Genomic DNA, 19670 nt, shown 5'->3' on the forward strand with positions numbered 1-19670 from the left:
TCAATAGAATTACAGAAGATTTGTCATCAGGCCATACACTAAAAAAAATTAAGAACTCTGACAAGGATGAGATGCATCTCACCTCATTTTAGCTGTCTGAAAAAGAGACGTGATAGATGCAGGCTTCCTCAGTTTCCTTGTGAGTCAGCAGAGAAATTCAGGAGTCTTTAAGACAATTCATCTTAAAAACAACTCATCTTAAAGACAGGCTGAACCCCTACCTGGAAGTGCCTCCTTCCATTCACAGGAGAGGGAGCTCATACAGATGGGAATTTCCAGAGTACTGAAGCTGTCTGAGATGTATTCTGCTTATAGGGAATGCTATCCATTTTGTGCAGTGAGTAAAGCAGAGGTAAAGAGGACAAAACTGTTAACAAATCACACATAATTTATATTCACATTTCCTCATTTGCCATCAGGACTGAGTAAAGATTGCAGATTTTTAAATTCAGCTTGATTAACCAGCTATGATTTTCAAAATCACTTCTGAAGAACAAACAAACAAACCCAAAATATTGTTATGTCAGCTGAGAAAGTAGTAAAGGCAGATTACTCAAGTGGAACTGGAAAGAAAACACCTAGGCAAACCTAAAAATGAATTTATGAATTAAAGGAACCTCTAAGATTGTTTCAGCTGAAGGACAAGCAAATATATTATTACCATTACTATTACCACTACCACTAATAGTAGTATTACTACTGTTAGTACTAATATTGCTACTATTATTACTATAATTTTGTTTACTTCATGTGCCTGGAAGAATTTTGCATGGATTATTTTCCTTTGACTTCAGGAATGGAGCTGGTATTGTGAGGGACACAGCATGAAGCCTTCAATTTTGACTTTTTAATCCTGAACAACAATATTAATGTAAAAAAATAAGCAATGCTGTGATCATTTCTGCACCACCTGACCAGGACATTTCACCTAGCAGTGTTTGTCCACTAGCAGTGGACAAACTGCTCAATGAGATCTTTCCCCAAACAGTTAAATGTGTCACACAGCATTTCTGTGCTGGAGTTACAGCAGAAGTACAGTCTGTTCATTGGTTTTCCCACCACCAAGGAGGCACCATATTGTCAGTGGCATATGGAGAGTGAGATGCCACTTCCCAAACTTCCCAGTCATCTCTACAAGTGAATGGGGAAGAACAGACCTGCCTGAATTAGCAAGGACAAAGTTGCTGTTACCTATTGTACCATGCTCAAGCACAGGGTGAAAAGGTAGGATTTTCTTGTTCTCAGCTGCTTTGATTTAAAAGGTGGCTTTTTGTGTTACAGGGCAGGTGTGGTTTCCCAATTGGCTCATGAACTGCTTAATCAGTAATGCCATAAACATGGCATTTAGTAAGATGCTCTTTGATCTTAAGCCTCTTACTTCATTAGAGCTTCTAAAACAATATGGGGCCACTGAAACCCTCTAACATGATTACATCTCCTGAAAAGCAGCAGACCTTAGTCCATATTAAAATTAAAATAGAGAGCTGAAAGAGAAGCTCAGATTTGTAACAGTATACTTGGCTTGAAAAGTAATTTCTTATGCACTGCTCTGCTGATCAAATCAGCCGAATGTGTCACCCCGAAGAGTTATAACCCCCTTACAGGAAGCAGCCTGTTTTCCAGAATCAGAAAACACACCCAGATCTTTCTGCTGCAGGGAGAAGATGGCAAACCTTGGCACTGGACAATTTATACATCATCTAACTGTAATGTGCAGCCAGATTCTCTTTTACAGGACAAATGTCCACACTGCACCCAGCACCTTAAAGCATGGCCAAAGCATGATCCAACAACTCTGTATTCATCCCATCATCCTACAACCTTTATTTTAAGATAATTATCTGAAGACTTGACTAAAGGGGCCATGGTTGGTTGCCCTGAATATGAGCTGGATTTCTGCCTGGCTCCATTAAGGATCTGATATGGGCAGCATGGTGGCAGCTCATGTGTATGTTGAGATTTTCCTGATTGTTCTGTCTTCAGGGGCAAAAACCCCACAAAATAAAAACAGCATCCAAATCCAGAAAAAGAGAGTAAAAAATGTAATATTTAATAGCCACAAAACACAGCAGTGTGTACATTTGGAAAGGCTTCTCAAAGCAGCACAGAATCACTGACTTCTTATTTTTCCCAAAGAAGATTCTGAAAAAAGTCTCTTGCTTTGTGTTCCCAAGGGTCCCAAGATAACACTCACAGGGGGAAAAAGTGGGATACTTCTAATTGTGAAAGTTTTTGGTGAGAAAACAACCTGGAGAGGAATGTGGAAAGTGGTTGAGAAAGGAATCAGGAAAGGCACTGGACATAACAGCCTCAAGTGTGGAGTCTGGAATATATTTACTACAGTGGATTGCCAGCCATGAGCACTAATATCAAACAAAGCAGCTTTTGCAGTAAATGCTCCTGACTCTGGTTTTGCTCAGCCTCCCAGCTGAATTATCAGCCTTCCCAATGCATTGATGAAATATCACCAGTAGCCAAGATCAGGGAGGTTGTCATCACCTGCTGGTTCACTGACACTTCTGAAAACAGCAATCTGTACAGCCTGTGATAAAATAGCACACGTTACTTTTACTGGAGGATAGTCAACAGCACTAAACTTTATTGTACACCAGAGCAGTGTATAAATTCCTATGAAAAACAGTAGCACCTGGGAGTCTTCCAGCAAATACATGATCTTGTCTAACATTTCTGCACTCTTGAAAGTTAAGTTTTCACGGATTGCCTGTGACCACAAGGAAGAGCCTGTATGCCCTCAGTGTCCCTTTTAATTCTTCCAGCATGGTCTGCAAGGTTATTGCCACTGTAAAGAGCCCTAGTTTTTGTTACCTATCTTAGTTATTTTCTGTGCTAATATAGACTCTAAAAAAAAGAGAAAAAAATATATGCTATCATGCCATAAGATAAGGTTACATGGTGAATTCAATGAGATAGGTCTGGCAAATTAGTTATGTGAAGGCAGAGTATAGACGAGAGTTATTTTTTTTTTCTCCTGTATCTAAACATTCAGCATCCTTGTCTTCCACAGTGCTCTGCGTTGAAAGAGGCTATTTGTGCCTCAGTTCAGGGCTGGGATAGAAGCAAAAGTATCCAAATCCCAAAGGGGGGCCACTGACTTTATTCAGCATGCATTGCTGTTATTGTCATAGTAGCCATCATCTGCTACAGTATTTTTGCTGTTCCTGGCATTTCTTCCTCCACAGGAAAGGAAACCCTGTCAAGAGCTGAGTATCAGATTTTAGGCATAATTTTAAATCTCCATCTCCAAGGATTTTCTACCACATCTAATCTAAACCTACACTCTTTCTGTTTGAAGCCATTTCCCCTTGTCCAACCACCCCTTGCATTTTTAAAATGTCTCTCTCCAGCTTTCTTATCGGCCCCCTTTAAGTACTGAAGGTTGTAAGAAGGTGTCCTTGGCCCCCTCTCTTCTCCTGGCTGAGCATCCCCAGATCTCTCAGCCTGTCTTCAAAGCAGAGGTTCTCTGAGCATATTTCTGGCCTCCTCTGGACTTCCTCCCACAGTTCCACATCCTTCTTATGATGGGTATCCCAGAGCAGCATGTCAGATGGGGTCTCATGAGGACAGAATATAGGAGCATAATCCCCTCCTGCTCTCCATGTGGCTTTGGATACAGCCCAGGACATGACTGGCTTTTTGGGCTGCAAGTGCACATGGCTGAGACATGTTGAGCTTCTCATCCACCAGCACCCCCCAGTCCTTCTCCTCAGGGCTGCAATCAATACATTCTCTGACTCACGCGTAGGACCTCATATTTGGCCTTGCTGAACTTCATAAGGTTCAGCTCCACCTCTCCAGCCTGTCCAGGTCCCTCTGGATCCCCTTCTTCCAGTGTGTGACTGCACTCACAGCTTGGTGTGCTCAGCAAACTTGCTGAGGGTGCCTCAATCCCACTGCCCATGTCACCAAAAAAATGTCAAACAGTGTCAGCCCCAATACCAACCCCAAGGGATACCAGTCATCGCTGGTTTCCACTCAGACATTGAGCCATTGACCACGACAGTTTGAATGCCAACCCATCCAGCTCTTTATCTGAGTGGTCCGTCTACCCAATCCATGTCTCTCCAATTTAGAGACAAGCAGGTCATGCTTGTGTCAAACACCTTGCACAAGTGCAGGTGCATGAGTCTTGCAGCTCACACTCTTTAGACCTGTGGCATTGCAAATGTTTGTATAAAGGGGTTTGAAAGAAAGTAGTTGTCTGGAATATTTTTTTTCCCCAACTATTTTTGGCTGTCAGAAGAAATTCTTTCCAAAGACTAACAAAGGATATGAGTTCTGTCTTCTTGCCCTGTTTATTTCCCTGTATTCCACCTCTTCAGCAAAAATGGAAAAAGGAACAGCTCATTTTTGCGTGGGTAATTCAACCCCCATTCAGCTCTCCCAGCAGTTTGATTCAGCATCATCAGTCCGCAGTGGTTCCCTGACTTACCCCCAAAGCATTAAGGACTGCACCTCTGGAGGAACAAACCAGAGATTTATTGGCTGCCCACATGCCCTGCATGAAGCACTGTAATGACGACTAAATGGGTTGAACAGGTCATTAAAAAAATTTGTTAGCTAAATTTTACAAGAAGCTTGCAAGGGAATTTTGGAACTATAAAGCTTTCCAGAGTCTGTAGATTAAGGGCCTCAAGAGTGCTTTAAAGAGGTTCTTGCTATTAACCTTTGTTTCCAGTAATGTTCCAGCTGGGATTCAAGCAACACTTCATGCTGACCCAACTTTCTTCTCACTAGATCCCCAGATTCCAGCAGGGAGAGCAGCTAGAGCTTAACCTAATGCTGAAGCAGGGGGAACAGGTCTTACACCAGCATGAAGAAGGTATCTTCCAGCAAGCCTACTACCTTCTAGGTCATACTCAAATAATTTGGCTTAGAGCACATTTTAGATGGTCTCAATTTTATAAAATTTATATATCAGATTTACCCCAGTACATGATGCCACCACTCAGGCTGTTGGTTTACTGATCCTGGTTTGCTTCTTCTGCATCACAGCACTGGAAGACACAATTTCTACTTTTCCTTGGCCCCAGGAAAGGAACAAGCCCCAAGAGTCCCATGCAGACCACAAAAAGGAGTTTGATCTCAGCTTGAGCACCAATCCACATTTGGGATTATGAGGAGCAGAAACCTTACTTGAGGTATATAATGGAGTAATACTTCAAAAAGGAGCAATCTTCCAGAGGCAGTGAGGCAGGTGAGCAGGCAGTCACTGGACTGAAGTATGGGGCCACTGTTTCAGAAACATCAGTCTAAAGTTTCAGCCAAAACAGAGGAGAAAAATACAGCACTTGGTATCTTTACACAGGAAAGAAAAGATAACACTTCAGGAAATATAAAATGAACATAAACCAATAAGAAAATTAGGCCAAAGATGCAGTATGAGAGAGAAATAAAAAACAGAAGCAAGTAAGTGAATACACAATTCTAGCCACCCCACCCTGTGTAAAGGCTGTTGTAATCTAACCTCCAGCCTGCTGTAAAAACAGGAAATAAATTAATGTATACAGCAGCTGCCTCTGAGGCAGCACCTTTCAACACCTGATCCCATGTTAATAACACACCACTTTATGTGATGCATGGTTCTGTTTATCTACATCAGTCCCCTGCTTCTCTCTTACCCTTTTGCCTCTCAGTTTTCAAACAGTTGCAAGTGGCATATTGAACAAGACTGAAAGGTGGTTTTGACACTGAACTCTTTGCCTCTTTACTGAAGGCTTTTCTTGTGTTGAAGTCATCTCCATTTTCTCAGTGATGGACATTCGGCTTGCTGCCACAGACCCTCTTTCAGCTCCTTTCCTGCTCTAGTGATTTACAAGATTAAACAGGAGTTCATTACTCCTTTGATGTCCTTTGTGTGCCAGATAGCCTTGAACCAGATGAATTTTCCTGGGACTATTTGTATTAGGTTCTGGTTTTAATTAGTTCCTCTATTTTGAAGGCCTCTTTTGAGTTCCTCAGGTGTCAAGGTGCTCTGTGTTCCTCCAGAAAACCATCAAGTGGCACATCTGCAAAGTCATCCCTTGGGAAAGCAGTGGGGAGGGGAGGACCTCTGTACAAGCAGGAAGTATTATTTTTAAGGTAGGAAAATATATTTAAGGAAAAACATCTTACTAAGACCTGCTAGATTCTCCTTGTAACGCTGTCTGGGCTATAGGAAAACTCGACCAATAAGCTATTTTTCCATGAAAATTAAAATATTCCCAGTAATTTTAGGTGTGATGAACAAGGCCTAATATGAAAGCGGGTAGGGACTACTCTTTAAGAGACTGTCATGGTTGCTTATGCCAGGTGACCAATACAAAACAGATTAGACCTACCACTACCCCAAAACCTGGCCACAGCTGTCATCACAGAGAATTCTTATCAGACAGACTAATTTAACTCCAAGAATTAGGAGTAGTTTATTAAGATTCCATATATGCCTTCTTCTCCTCATTTGTCCACAATAACCAGAAAGCTTGCACTGATTAAAAATCCATGGGCTGATTTCTGAAGGAGAATTAATCTAGAATATTTGGACTGAGAAAAAACTGAGAGTATATCACAGGTAGACAACCTATTATTCTTTTTATAGCCAAAGGATTGGTTGCTTCTTGGGTATGAACAGGCAAAATTGAATTTATTTCCTTTTCATCAATCTCAAATGCACTGGAGTAAGAAAAAGACCTGGATTGTTTAACTTCTGGGAGAAAGAAAATACTACTAGTCAAAGGAAAAAAAAAATAAAAAAAAATAGGGACAGATTTATTTTTATTTTGTTTAATGTGCAGGTAGATCTGAATAATTCACGTGCTCTTTCATGTGTATGATTAACCTTTGTTAAAACTTTAATGTGAATGCAGATGTTAGAATTTGCCATTGTGGGGATTCAGACCAGGGAATGTCTTTCACAGGGACTGCTCAGCTGGTACCAGTTTACTTCCTGCAGAAGCACATTTTAAAGTAAATTCAGCGTTCATTCTGCATATTTCCTGATGTTTTTGAGAAACTCAGCCATGCTGCCTGCTCCAGCACAGACCTGATGTTGTCAGGTCATTTGCTCTGTCAAGAGTCCACTGAGATCCATGGCTTTGGGTAACAGCTACATCTCTGACCATATTAAGAAAAAAAAAATTCATTTAAAACATGTTTTTTTCTAATTCAAAGAACTCACCCCAGCTCTGTTGGTGTCAGCCTGGCTGTGCACACTTTAGAGGATGTTCTAGTAATTCCAGGCTCCTAATCCCGATGCACACTTTGGTGACTCCCTACTCCCTGTTGGGGTGACTGTACATTTTCACTCAGCAATTCTTTAGTTTCTGTAGAAGGGAAATTCCTTGTCACACAACCCCTAAAGAAACCAGGGTGCCCATGTTGGATGACTGGCGGGTCTGGACACTGGGCATGCACAAGTGAGAGCCAGCCCACAGGACTGCAGTGGCTGTGCTTAGAAGTCACAGATGATTTTTTGGTAATTATTTGCCTGCTTGACCTGTTTTTTTTGGGTTTTTTTAGAGTTACTGAATATTAAAATGCTTTTGAACACAAGTGAACCATTTGTCAACCTCTGAAAAACTTCACAGACTTTTTAAGTGCAGTGATCTAGGCTATAGTGTTGAGATTAACTATTGCACAGTAGAATGGTAGAATCACAGAATTATTAAGGTTGAAAAGATCTCTAAGATCACTGACTCCAACCATTAACCTAACACTGCCAGGTTTATCACCAGACCATGTCCCCATGTGCCACATCTACATGGCTTTAAAGCTTTCCAGGGATGGTGATTCCACCAGTTCCCTGGTCAGCCTGTTTCAATGCTTGACCATCTAATCAGTGGAGATATTCTCCCTAATATCCAAACAAAACGGCCCCTGGCACAACTTGAGGCCATTTCCTCTGGTCACTTGTTACCTGGCATGAGAGACTGACCCCCACCTCACAACACCCTCCTCCCAAGGATTTGTGGAGAGCAATAAGGTCCTCCTGGGCCTCTTTTTTTCCAGGCTAAACACTCCCAGTTCCCTCAGCTTCTCTTCATAAGACTTGTATAGACTCCTAAAAAATGAGCTAACAGGACCTCCATAGTATCACCTGTACTGCAGGTATCACATCCACCAGCCCAGAGGACAAATCCACCTCACAACACAAGTCCAGACATTTTCTCCAGCTCACAGGAGACTCACATAGCTCCTGTGACTACAGCTACAGGTCAGCTGTTCCTTTCCCTATTTGCTTCTCAGGACTTAGAGCAGCTATCACCAGATGTCTGTATGTCAGAACTCAGTTTCAAATTCAGCTCAGCCCAGTTTCACATTATCTGGGGGACTTCCTAGAGAAAATGCAGGGGGAGGAGGAAATAAGAAGTCTTGAGCCCTATCCCATTAGCACTGCCTAGAGATGGGTCACTGAAAAACATGAGAGCAAAGTGACTGTGCCGTGGCACAGCAAGGCTGCATCCTTCTGCCCCATCTCTCACAAATGTCACAGCTGCTTCCAGTCCTGCCTGTATGAGCAAATCCCTGAGGATGGAGAGGAGAGTGGTGCTGTCTGCACGAACAGCCAGCTCCACCAGCACTGCACGTGTGCAGTCTCTGCTGGCGACCACTGTGACTGCGCATCCACTGACCCAAGGCAGCGATCCCTCACAAATATCAGCTGTTCATGGACTATTCACTGGCCTTTCGGGGGCTTCCCAAGGAGACTGCCACGTGCAAAGGGAGGGCACAATGCCTGTCACACAGGCACCACAAATACATTTTTTTCCCCAGGAGGATGTCGGTCGAATGCGCTCGTTCTGCAGGTTCAGCAGCCTGGACACTCCAATTTTCTCATACTACCACATGCTTTAGTGGGCACATATAAATAGTCCCAGGGATATTGTAATTAGCTAGTGAGTCACTGGCACCTCTGGAATGTGAACCCATGTGCTGCAAACCACAGGAACTGGAGACACACTGACAGCTAAACACAGCCACTGCAGTCTGTAATTGTAGGGAACTAGTTTTACAACCAGTGCCTTCATTGTAAAATACCCAAACACCCTTTAGAGAGTCACAGAAAAACATGCAGGTCATAAATGTGTTGGAATTTTGGTCATTTACACATGGAGGTTTCAGAGACAGGGAAGAGAGTTGGAGGCTGAGGTCAGTCTGTGGTACAACTCATAATGCAGTTTCTGCTCTTGTTCACACACACGGCCTGTGCAACTACTCAGGAGTTGAAGTCAGGGCTTTCATGTTCCTCCCTTGCCCTATTAACACCATCCAGTGTGGGATGTTTAATCCCATGTAGTGGCTGTAATTGTCCCTCCCCAGGGTTTATTTTTCTTAAGACCCTGTGGAAATCACTTCAGGCCTTTCTTTACTTCCGTGGCAGAGTCCCCTGAAAGCAGCAGCCAGTATCTGTTGAGGAGTTTTATCTCCTCTAGTAATGCTCAGGACTAGAGCTCAGCTCATTCTTAATTCTAGAGATCATCCAGATTTCTGCAACCAAATCCCATGCCCAGCAGGTCTAGTTTAAAATGCATATAATTCAAATGTGAAGTCTTAAAACCTCAAGAAGTATAATTCATTTTAAATAACATTCAGGTGTAACTTTGATGCAGTATTATATCTCCTAAAAATACACAAAGGGCACATCTTCATGATGCAAAATATTACCAATGTGTTTCCCTGCCTGGTTTTCCATCCTTGGTAAATGCTAATGGAATGAAAATGACAATTCAGCATGATAAGAGGTATTAAGTATGATAAGATTAAGTAAGATAAGGGGAGGTTTTATTGAATATTTTAGGGCAGATGAGTTAAACCCTCTTGTCTTTATTTCTCTTTAAAAAAAAACCAGCTGAAACATAGTACCCACAAGAATGCTGTAAGGACTTTTTTTTAAACCATTATTAAGCATTGGTTTAAAGTATCAGACTTCCTGAAGGATAAAGTGATCTTCTAAGTAGATTCCTTGCTTTCTTTCAAAGTTGTCTGTTGATTTCTAATGTATTTAGCAACATATTCAGCGTTATATTCTGAATTCATGTTTTATGTACTGTTAAGTAGATGCTGCTTCACTTCACTGACAAAATTTTTTCAGTATTAAAGCTGCTTATATATATATATGTATCTATTCTTTCTCATGAAACCCTATTTCACTGTAGCAGCCCTTCCTGAATGATACAGCTGGAGATTTTTTATTTAAATGCTTTGAGACCAGAGGGTCATAGAGTACAAACCTCTGCTATGAGAGGACTCATGACTATCCATCACTGTTTATTTGTCTCCATTAGTACTATTTCACCTCTTGTCCCAGCAGTTCATATCTCTGATAGCTTCAAGTCTTCTTCTGATGTCTTGAATGTATCTCTTAAACAGCTGATTTCATTTCTTATTGCTGCCTTCGTCCTTCAGCTTGAGTGGTTCCCCTGTCTCCCTCCTGCTGTTCTCCTGATCTATTAACAGACAGCAGTATTATCTCCCCTTTCCACCTGCACCCTGCAAGATTAACCAAGCCCAGGTTTTTAATCGCCTGTCTCTGTCTCCTGAACACTCTAATAGCTCCTCAAGGCTGAATCCATCCTTCCTGAGCTAAGGAGGTCTGAGCACACTTTTCTAGATGAGCAGTAACCAAAAGCCCTTTCCAGTCTCAGGAATTCTTCCCTTCTCTACCTTGTCCAGCAATGACATTTGCATTTTCCCCAGCTCTACAGGATTGTGACGTGCAAACATCTGCTGACTAAAACACCATCAGTTCCCACAGGAGGAGTTTATAGTTTATAGTCCTGATATTGATCCATACCTACCAAAACAGGCCTTTTAAACTAAGAGTCTCAAGTTAGTTGGAAAAAAATCCCTGTTTTTTGGAGCCAACCAGTTCCTCCTTCAAGGATATTTTGATCCCAGTCTATAGAGTGGAAACTCACAGGGGAGATTAGACCTAAAAATAGACCCTGATGGACTTAATCACTGCCTACACTCTTACTTGTTACTCTCTTTCCTAGAAACTTCATAATTGTCACCCTGCCAGGCAGTTTCTGGCTCAGTTTACATTTATTAATCTCTACCCTTTTTCACTTTAGCAGTGACTTTCAGTGCAGTGCTCAACAAATGCTTGCTGAAGTCCAGATAGATGAGATTTACTTATTGCTGTTTGTCTAAAGAAAAAAAAAAAATCATCTGTCTTTTAAAAGGAAAATATCAGTTTAGAGCACTGGCTCTCCTCCAGATCACAATGTGTTTTTTTGATGCAGTTATTTGATTCTGCATGGAGCAACCCTCACTACCCTCACCCCCACTCTCAGCCTCTGACTTAACGAAATCTATGAATCTTTCACCTCAGCCACACCACTGTTTCACTTCATCTCACTGAGTTCCTCCTTTTATAGCTGGTTTTATGGCTTAGCTTTTATTTTTACTTCTGCTGATACAGAGTGACTCAATTCACATCCACTTAAATGCAGGCACAGAACTAAATGTAGCAAGTCATGCTATAACTTGTATGCAGGTAGGGTAGACAAGAAAGGGCTGGAACTGGTGATGCCTTGTGTGAAACAATTGTCTGTCCCTTCTGCTGTTGAATATAAGACAAAAAAAAAAAATTAAAAAATCCACAGAAAGACTTTTTCCCCTCTGTCCCTCAGTTCTGATGTCTTGTCCTCTGAGAGAGGAAAAGGTGTTAAATCTAAGAGCTTTTAAATACTGTTTTCTTTGTCCCCAAAACGAGATTTACTGCAACTTCTACTCTATGAGACTGCACTTAGTGTCCATTGAGAAACAAGTTTGTGCAAGACAAAGCTACGAAGTTCAGTGTTAGGAGCCTGTTGGGCAAGGATCGATTCTGGTTCCAACTGGAGCACAAGGCACAGGTGTTACCTTAAAATCCTTGTACATATGAGGACCTGAGTGGCAGAGGAACAGCCTCCCCCTCAGTGCTGTCACTCACAGACCTCCCAGAGCTGAACCTCCCTCACAGGTCTGAGAGAGCAGGACACAGGTTGTGCCTCAAAGCTGAAGTGCACTCCCCATTGCAGTAAAACACAAAAGCCTTTCAGCACAACATATCCTTTTGGAATGGGAAGCACAGCACCGTGGACCAAATTTTCCAGTTTAACTGGAAGAAGACAATGTTTTTCTGTTGGAATCCAACCCAGGAGCCCAGAGTCTTCAGAAAATGCTATGAATTAAGTAAGGACCACATGAGAAGTGGAACAGCACTTTAATCTTACATGATCCATCTCCAGCAGCACAACAATCCATAGCAGACCCAGACTATCTGTTCCATTTCTTCCAGGGAAGAGGCACACATTTTCCTAATCACCATGAACAGGATGTGAAATAAATAATTTTCTCACCATATTGGAGCAATCAGGAGCCTTCTGCAAATCCTCTGTTTTGTTGGTGAGGGACTGGAGTTGTCACTTTTAATTAAATACTGTAACTAATCTGTTGTTAAGACACCGAATGCTATGGTGAACATTTGTAGTGAACAGAGATCTCTTAGGTCAAATAAATGACCAGCCCTGAATGATCAGCCTGACCAGATGGTGCAAAAAATTTATTTTCTGCTTAGGGAATTCCCTAATATAGTGGAAAAAACAAAAAACAAAAAACAACAACAAAAAAACAACAAAAAAACCAAAAACAACAAACAAACAAACAAACAAAAAAAAAACCAAAAACAACAACAAAAAAAAAAAAAAAAAAAAAAAACAAAAAAAAACAAAAAAAAAAAAAAAAAAAAAAAACAAAAACAAAAAAACCACTGTGATGCTGACCAAACTGGAACAGTTGCCCAGAGGATCTATGAAGTATCCATCTTTGAAGATACTGAAAACTCAACTATACAAGGTCTTGAGACATCTGATCTAACTTTAAAATGGGCCCAGTTTCAAAGAAGATCCTATTTTTGAGTGGGAGGTTGGACTAGATGATTTCCATAGGACCCTTCCAACCTGAACTAACATACAGATCTGAGACAGAAAAGTCATCTTTTACATTAACAGGCTGAATATTGGCTTCTTTCCTAGCAGGGAAGTGGAATTTGAACATAAAAGGGAAAAAAACTTCAAAAACATTATGGCAGAGACTAAGTGTATTTATATATAGATGTATATACACACACACACACACACACACACACGTATATATGTGTATATACACACATATATAAATATTACTGTAAATAGGCATTCTACTCAAAATTTTTGTGCCAGATCTTAATTGGGATTCCTGTCCTTTACATTGATCAACAAAAGATATATTTTAGAAGTCAAATGAAAGCATAGAGTCTACTAATTAGCACTTGAATCAAAATTCAGAGAAACATGAACTGGCTATAGGAGTCCTTTTGCAACTCCATTCTTCTGGAAAGAATCACAGAATGTGATCATCTGAGAAGGGACACAATCCTCCCACTCGTTTTGAGGAGTGGCTTCCACTGCAGATAGGTTCATTCAGAATCAGTAGGGCTGAATTGCTCTGAAGTTTGCCCAGCCAGCACCAGGAGGACTTTCAGGACAGGTTAATGCAAGACCCAGCAATAGACAGCAGTTCAAAATAGGTGTTTGGGAATGATCTGCTTGGGTGTAATGACCAGAAGAGATGTTACCACGCAACATTATCACAGGCTCAGATGTAATCAGACTGCAGCCAAAATAAGCTTCCCACAGACAGCCCAGTTGGAGCTGATATTTTGTGCAAGGAGTGAAAATCCTCCAAGGAAAAAATTCCGAGTGAGTTTCAAAGCTGTCAACATTGACCATTTCTACTCATAATCAAGCTTCAGAAGAGCCTTCAGCCTCCCACTGCAGTGACTTGTGTTCTTGGGTCAGTCACAATTATTCCCAGTGCAACCTTGATGGGCATCTTTTCTCTGCCAACAGCTCAAACAGTCTTTGGAGGCTGGAAAAGAGGCACAGTCCACGCATATATCTGACAGATTAAGTCCTTCAGCTGGCTGAAAAGATATATCAGAGCTCACAGAAAAGCAGAGATATCACCAGACTGTATTTCCCCTTGATGTCTCACCAGTGCTTCAGAAAATCTTTTATTTATATAAAAACACACATAAACCTTCTTCAGTGATAACTACCATCGTGCTTGGATTTCCACAACAATCACAGATCAAATAAATGGACATTAAAAGTCACTAAGTGTGCAGTGGTAAGAAAAAAGTGACCTCCAAAACTTATTGCACTCCTCTAGCTACTGCACTAAGCTCCACTGGCTTTTTAATTTGATGCCATATCAAAAGATGCTTGATGTGATTAATTTGGTGTTGGCTGTCCACCTGTATCTCATTTGGAGCCTCACAGTTTGTAATACACTTCTCCACCACTGAACACATGTTGGAATAAGAAAACTCCAGCTAGGAAAGATGTAAGTAATCAGAGCGTCACACTAGAAATGCACAGTTATACTATTTCAGTTCCCAGAGGTACAGCTGAAAAGTGTGTCTGTTTACCTGGAATTTCATCAGTGCCCCCGTTGGTGTGTTTGAACCGATCTCCTTCCACGTGGACATTTGGGCACAGGACATCTGAAAAGCAAAAGAACCAGTACAGAATTATCCCAAGGAAACACATCTGCAGAACTAACAAAAGCTGATCTTCTGGGTGTTGTTCAGATTCTTGAACGTGGAAATAATTCAGCAATAATTCCAGCCCAGGCTCTGTACATCTTAAATACCCTTCCTCTCTCCTATTCCCTAACTTCATGATGGACAAGAGACCCAATATACTGTGTCTGGTTTTGTGGCACATTTTCTGCCTGACCAGACAGGAGGACAGTCAGGATAGGTGAACCGAGCCTTTCCATCAGCTCAGACAACACTCTGGGTTTGTGTCTTTCTCCTGCCCATAAATGTGCATGAAAGTCACAAAAAACGTAAGAAAATACAGAATGTGCTTCCACTCTTGTATTGGTTGGAAGGGAAGTTCTGAAAGGCCAGCTGACATGGGGTGCTGCCCAAACTTTTCAGAAAGGACAGCTCCTAGTCTGGAAAACCTCCTTGAGTTTGTTCAAGCAGAAATCAGAGTTAAATATGACTAAAACTTTCAAGAATATTCACCCTTAAAGACAGGCTTCAAAAAGTCATGAAAATACCCAGCCTTTCTCAGCCATTTCTCATGCTCCCAATTAGTGTCAGCACAATTGCAGATAAATGCTTTTCCACAGAGAACTATGTATCCACCTCCTTCCTGCCAAACCTTTGAAATAACTTCTGTTTTTGCTTTCTTTTCCCAAATCAGTAGTTTATTGCACACTTGTAAACAATGGGGACAGGTAGCTCAAGGAATCAGTTTAATGAGAACTGTTAGAGATATTTAGCCTGTTTAGGTCCAATATAATAATAATAATAATAATAATAATAATAATAATAATAATAACTACTATAAAAATAGTAACAATAGTAACAACAACAGCAACAATAAATATATAACATTATAATATTGGACTTGTTAGAGCAGGTCCAGAGAAATCCATAAGAATGATCTGAGGCCTGGAGCACCTCTCCTATAAAGACAGACTGAGAGAGGTGGGGTTGTTCAGCCTGGAGAAGGCAAAGTTCCAGGAAGACCTTATAGCACCTTCCACTAATTAAAAGGGGCTTATAAAAAAGGAGAGTGATAGGACAATCTCTTATTGCCTCTTAAAGAACCGTAGCCTCCCTTTTGCCTTTATTTTACAAACATCCTGTGCTCCTTTTGGCTCCTCCCTGCCTGCCTGCATCTAAGGCATAAATAGTCAGCAAGGGAAAGAAAATTATTGCAATTCTCACTTTCCAGCCACAGAATAATTCACAGAGGCTCAAAAGTGGTTGGTACTTTACCATCCCAGTTATTATCATGGCTCTGTGTGTCCAAAGGAGCAGAGTGCTGGTCTGACAGCACATCCATATGTCCCAAGGAGGCAGCAGGTCTTATTGCTACACCCAGGTCTGCATTGTTGGGAAGGCAAGAAAAAAGCTGTCCTTCTGTGGAGCCTTTCTATGAAACCCCTGATATAGGTGAACATTTTAGTGCCAAAGAGTGTTTCTGCCTGTTCTTTCTGCTACCACCACGCAAAACTCTGAGCAAATACTTGTGATGCTCAGAGGATTTGCAGCAATGAGCATCTGCTGCAAATGGCAGAGACAGTAACAAAATCTGCACTACAGCTAAGGCTCTGCTAATTTGTAAATCTTTATGGATTTACAGAAGAGAAAATACAGCTGACTGACCTGAGCTTTCAGCCTCTGCTCCTTGTTACATCCTCTGCTTGCAGTTGCCTTTAAATACATATTATTTAAAACTTATTTCTTGTATTGAAATTTATATAATATTCTGTCAATCATTTGTTTTATCCAAAATTTTTATCAGCACAGATTTTGCATTTATATCCATGGGGTTGATGGAAATTTTTAATAGCACCAGCAGTGCTATATTTCCCTTTAGAGTTGCACTACAAATGATGGCTGAATTTCCACTGACATCTGCTACATGAGATCAGTCAGCTTTCAATCCATTATAAAGTGCTACTTTTTAATGCAAATGCAATTCAATACATGGTAACAATGCCTAAGAAACACTGTACTTTATTAAAGAACAAATGTACTTTATCAAGGTAGTTACCATATCAACCAAACTGTAACTCCACAGAAGAAAATTAGTTTTGTTAGAGATGACCTCTTTCTCATAAAATTATAATTCTTGACTAGGGATACATAATAATTCCTATTCTGTAATACTTTATTCACTGGCTTCAACATCAAATATTACTTTTTTTGTGAGTGAGATCAGGAAAATTGCTTTATAACTATACATATGGACCATTTTTCAATTTTTAACAGCCTTACATTATCATCATTTCAAAGGCCCATAATTAGAGGGACTAGGAAGCTCTATGTATGTAAATTTGCAGATGACACCAAGCTGAGTGAGGCTGCTGACACCCCTGAAGGATGGAGCCATCCAGAGGGACCTGCACAAGCTCAAGAAGAGGCTCATGGAAATCTCATCAGGTTTAACAAGACCAGGTGCTGGTGCTGAATTTGGGTTGGGGCTGGGGAATGAAGGGACTGAGAGCAGCCTTGCCCAGAAGGACTTAGGGCTGCAGGCAGGTGAGAGGCTGGACAGGAGCTGGCCGTGTGCACTGGCAGCCCATAAACCAATCATGTCCTTTGTTTGTACAAGCTTCTTGGTGAAGGAAGATTTCTGAAAGTAATTTAACTGCAGATAACACTCTTTCCTGAAACCACACTGAGATCTGTTTGATGGGAGGGACTTAAACATCACTTTTAAACATCATTTCTTAGAACCTTCCCTATGAAAAGAATCCCAAAGCTCTCAAACATTTTAAAAGCAAGAGAAAATATGTCCTACAGAGTACATGTTCCAGAAAGAGACATGTCAGAAGAAGGTCTTGGCTCAGGAACATTCACTAGCACTAAAATAATATTAATAACCTATTATCACTAAAATGTAGCAATAGGGCTGTGAGTTTGGAAAAGAAGAATGATCTGGTCATTTAAGTCTCTTTTCCTCCAAGCCGTTTCAAAAGCAAATTAAGGAAATGGGACAGAAAACAAAGGGAAAAACAAAAGAGAATGAGAAAGGAGTGGAGAGAAAAACAGGTAGTGAGGGAGGGTAGGAGAGAGGGTAGGAGGGAAGGAAGGGAAGGAAGGGAGGAAGGAAGGGAGGAAGGAAGGGAGGAAGGAAGGAAGGAAGGAAGGAAGGAAGGAAGGAAGGAAGGAAGGAAGGAAGGAAGGAAGGAAGGAAGGAAGGAAGGAAGGAAGGAAGGAAGGAAGGAAGGAAGGAAGGAAGGAAGGAAGGAAGGAAGGAAGGAAGGAAGGAAATGGCAGTATTGTGTTTATTATAGCATTTCCTGGCCAGGAATGGTGTGATTCTGCTGCCCCTTAGGGCTTTCTGTAGAGAAACCTTCCCTGTAAAGTGACAAACACAAATCCCCGTTGCCAGCACTCCATCCTTGTGTCCATAGGACTCAGCTGAAACAGTTTTTTAATTTTCATTTTAATTCTTTCAAGAAAAAGCAAGCCCTCCGCTGCCAAGGGCTCCTCTGGGGACTTGTGTATAATGAATGCTGAACATGTGTAGCTGTCAAGTTCCACAAGAACAAAGTAGAGAGGTGAGAATAGAAACACAAGAAGGTTAAAGCAAACATTATTTATTACCATGTTTTTTGGGTTGGTTTTTTTTTTTTCCTTTCCAGAGTCAGAATTTCAGGATTCCAGAATCTCAGCAGCACCCAGTGCAGTGGCAGAGATTCAGACACACCCTGTATCTCCGTCATTATTCCATTCCCACAAGAGAAATTCTCCAGTTTCTCTCAAAAGGTGGGATTCTCCCAACCGAAACATTTGAGTTGTCTCATCCCCTGACAATGAAGTTTAGCCCCTCATAATTCTATCCATGGATAAGGCAATACAGGGCAAATGCAGGCTTCCCTAAAATTTGTCTCCCAAAACTTGAGACCAGACAGCCTGGTAAGAAAGAGGGATTTGGGGTAAGGGGTGGGGAGGTTTCATATTTTTATGGAGATAGTATTGCATATTTTTTCTACATTGAAATAATTTTTCCCATTGAAGATTGCACTTAAAGGGGAAGGGGCCTGGTGAGAAAATTTTTCTTAAAGTCAAGAATATTTCATGAAAGTAGTTTCTCAGAGGAGCTTTCTCAGAGCCCATCAGCTCTGTTCTTTAATTATGCAGGCGGTTCTCTGTGCAGCAGTTCCTCCAGCACATTTAATTCCCTGCAGTCAGTTGATGACTCCTATATATAGTACTACCTTTATTTGTTCTTTTCTTTTCTTTTATAAAACATTGCACATAGACCACTTTATAGCCTCAAAATTTAAGGGTTTTTTCCCCTACTCTTTTAAAAAAGCTTCTTTTAAAAGATACCTCCACTCTCTGCCCATATTCACTGAATATTTTTTGGCAAATGTTTGTTGTCAGATATTCTTTCCCTGCAAGTGAACCAATCCATAAAGTGCCACCCACCATGGAAACAAATTTATAAGGAAAAATGTGGTGTTTTTTTCCAGCTACAGTGGCAGGCGGCCCTGGCAGTGTAATGAGCCTGCAATAGTGTCTGTACTAACATTATAATTTGTATCAAGGTGTAGGTACAACAGAGGATCACAGCAATTATATGATTACACCTTGCAGTATAATGCCTTGTGCAACTCTCTCTTCCTTTCTGAAATCACACTGAATCTTCACACTGCTGATTTTGAAGTCCCTCAGTGCCAGGAAAATCACCTGTTTGTGGCTGCTGAAGCCAAGGTCGATTCTGCCTTTTTTCCTTCAAATAATGCCTACATTGATGATGGATGAGGTTTCCATATTTGGTGTCACACGAAGGCTCTCTGTCACTTCAGGGATAGAATCAGAGCATCATGGAATGCTTTGGGCTGGAAAGGACCTTAAGGATCCTCTGTTTCCAATCCCTCTGCCATGGCTAAGGACACCTTTCACAAGACCACATTTCTCAGGGCCCCATCCAACCCGGCCTTGAACACTTCCAGGGATCCAGCATCTGCAGCTTCTCTGGCCAACATGTTCCAGTGCCTCACCATCCTCACAGTGAAGAATTTCTTCATGATATTTAACCTAAACCTGCCCTCTTCCAATTTAAAACCATTACCCCTTACCTATCACTACATGCTCTTGTCAAAAATCC

General features: G+C 41.2%; 1 protein-coding gene across 1 annotated transcript in view; it reads right to left on the bottom strand.

Moving 5' to 3' along the window:
• The window catches only part of COL22A1 (collagen type XXII alpha 1 chain), a 200630-nt gene that overhangs the window by 147477 nt on the left and 33483 nt on the right, over nt 1-19670 (bottom strand). The window contains exon 3 of the mRNA XM_069005532.1: nt 14453-14527. Coding sequence (XP_068861633.1) covers nt 14453-14527 — 75 coding nt within the window. The remainder of the gene's footprint in view (nt 1-14452; nt 14528-19670) is intronic.

Source organism: Aphelocoma coerulescens, chromosome 2 (assembly GCF_041296385.1).
Source record: "Aphelocoma coerulescens isolate FSJ_1873_10779 chromosome 2, UR_Acoe_1.0, whole genome shotgun sequence".
In the NCBI taxonomy this organism is placed as follows: Eukaryota; Metazoa; Chordata; class Aves; order Passeriformes; family Corvidae; genus Aphelocoma; species Aphelocoma coerulescens.